Genomic DNA, 2,609 nt, shown 5'->3' with positions numbered 1-2,609 from the left:
AAGTTCAGGGTTTAGCTGACGGTAAGTTAACCGTGCTTTCTGGAATACACCCCAGATTTAGCAATCGAGATAAACATAAGCCGTGGTGGTTGACATGCAATCATAATTTCTGTATGATTAGTAGACAGTAAACAATTAAAATATGACCATACTGGGCTGTCAACACCTGCAAGGGTCACTTAAATAAATCCATTGTTAGCGCTGAACCCAATAAGTACAATACTTTCGGTTTGGCCTAAATAAAAAAAGTACATTTCCCATAATTGTCTGAGAGAGGAACTGACCGTGCCCCAGCTCTGTCTGAGCATAGGTGCCTAACATATGGAATGACTCGGCTAATGGGATCCATTTTTTGCGCTGTTCAGCTGTGCACTGGCTGTTTAAGGTGGGAATGAACATGACATAATGGACACCAAAGGGCTCTTGATACACACCCTTCGCAATACTGCAGGATAAGAGCAAACAGATATAAAACTTCAAGCAGAGATATACGCAAATATGCAGTTACAGAAATTTACACTGGTTTTCAGAAGTGCTTTTTAAAGGCAAATGTATTTACACATTTATGTAAACTTGCTTTGTAATTATTAATAAATTAACAGTACACAATGGCTGCATTAACTGAAATTAGTGCAACATAGTGCTAAATGTGTATTAAAAGTGAACTTTCAACCATACTTCAACTATATCAGTTTGAGAATAGGAGTAGAGTTGGTAAACTCTAATTCTCTTTAATTCCCTTTGACACACTTTTAACCTGAGACCTTTGCTCAGGCTGTCTGCAAACACTTTGGAACTTGCCTTTGACTGCAAAATAAATAAGCTTTCATGTTACTCGCAAGCCTTTTTTTACAACATCATACCATTGGTTTGGTGAAAAAGGATCTACAATGTTACATTATTAAGCAAGTAACGTAATGTGACAAAAACATATTTACTAGATTTCCATTAATAAAAAAAAAAGATAAAAATAAACAGGATATTTTTACTCCACATCCAGAAAAATGCATTGTTTGGATGAAACCAGTTCAAAAAGATAAAAGATAAAAAGATTCTTTGAGCAATGTTGGCACTATGAAGGAACAGCTGGAATGAAGCAAGAATATAACCCATACATGACGTGTCATTGATTACAAAATGCTGGGACAAAGGTGACAATAACACCAGGGCGCTCATTATTTACTTTCATATTCTTCTTTCAGCTTTCAACTACTTTCAATTAACTTTCATATTTTTAAGACTTTACCTTTATATTAAACAGTGGGAAAAATTCTAATCATAAAGAGTAGACTTACCCAAGCATTTGACTGGGAGTCTGTTTTAATATGGACCTCAAAACTTTTGTTTTCTATCCTCTATACATCACACAATCACACAGTATCCCTAAATGGCAAATACACAAACCTCTTGTAAGAGTAGATCTCCTCTGGATCAGAAATACCATATTCCCTAAGCTTCAAAATCATCTGAGCACTCTTCCGCACTGCTGCATCATATCTCTCACTGCGGGAGAGGAAGTTCAGGTCTTCATGCTGGAAGTCTGGATCACTAATAACCAGAGACTCTAGGAAATAAAAATAAAGCACAACAGGTGATAAGTGCCATTTTTTACCTTGATGTCTCAAACTTGCTGGTGTAAAAAATGTTCTGGCTGAGGATCTATGATACAGAAATAGAAATAGAGATTTTTCTTACACTACTGAACATTAAATCTCTCTTTCATTTTTTAGTCATACAATTTAGTTATGTACAAAGTTATGTTTACTTTAGAATAGATAAATAGATAAAGAGGCCCAATTTATGACAAAAGAAAAAAGGGAAAAAGGAAAAGAGAATAATAATAATAATAATAATAATAATAATTAATAATAATGAAAGAGGGTGTCACTGCAAATACACGTGTAAAGTGACTTGGTATAAGAATCACCATCCCCTATAAAAGCAATATAGCAACTGTGAGAGGGCCCCTGACCTTATACATGTCATCATGAAATACTGAAACAGTACAATAGAAAATAAAAGCACAGCAATAGTCTGCAGGAAAAAAATATATATAAAATTGTATTTTGTGGTTAAATACAATAAATGCATTTCCTGAGAAATATTTTAATTAATTAGAAACTAGAAATTGATTAGGCTTAAATATGCGCGTTTTATTTATATGGTCTAGTGTGAGCTTGCCCCACCTCCATTAAAATAATTTATAAAACATGTCAGATTGTGGTATTGGTACTAGGTCTATCATTATAGGGGTTTGCGAGGTGCCATTTAGGCGAAAATCTTTTTGACAAAGTATTGTCTTTAATAGGGAGTAAATATCGGAATAGTTTTTTTTAAACATTATACGTAGAAATTTTAAATAATGTGTTTGGGGTATTTGTGTTTTATGTAGTGCCGTATGTATGTCTGAGTACCTGTTTTTTTGTGTACCTGCATAGGGACTGCGGATGTAAATTGCACTGTTGCTATAATCCGGCTTGTTTACATTTTGTATTTCATACTAATGTTCATTAACATGTATTGTCTCTATGCAATAAATAAACAGATCAAATCAAATCAATAATTTTTTTCTTTTGCACTCAAAAACAACTGTACAATATATATATATA

The 2,609-nt window shown here is 33.6% G+C and overlaps 1 protein-coding gene across 2 annotated transcripts in view; it reads right to left on the bottom strand.

Annotated features, from left to right (window-relative positions):
* The window catches only part of acox1 (acyl-CoA oxidase 1, palmitoyl), a 24,030-nt gene that overhangs the window by 20,909 nt on the left and 512 nt on the right, over positions 1–2,609 (bottom strand). Inside the window, exons 2-3 of one of the 2 annotated variants that reach the window (XM_016505478.1) lie at positions 1,405–1,564; positions 285–445 (exon numbers count right to left, since the gene is read on the bottom strand). In XM_016505478.1, the coding sequence (XP_016360964.1) occupies positions 285–445; positions 1,405–1,564 (321 nt within the window). The remainder of the gene's footprint in view (positions 1–284; positions 446–1,404; positions 1,565–2,609) is intronic. The other variant, XM_016505479.1, reaches the window with a different exon arrangement.

This window comes from Sinocyclocheilus anshuiensis, unplaced genomic scaffold, assembly GCF_001515605.1.
Source record: "Sinocyclocheilus anshuiensis isolate Anshui unplaced genomic scaffold, SAMN03320099.WGS_v1.1 scaffold1039, whole genome shotgun sequence".
NCBI classification, from domain to species: domain Eukaryota; kingdom Metazoa; phylum Chordata; class Actinopteri; order Cypriniformes; family Cyprinidae; genus Sinocyclocheilus; species Sinocyclocheilus anshuiensis.
Note: the sequence above shows the minus strand (reverse complement) of the source record. Positions and strands in the feature narration are given on the sequence as shown.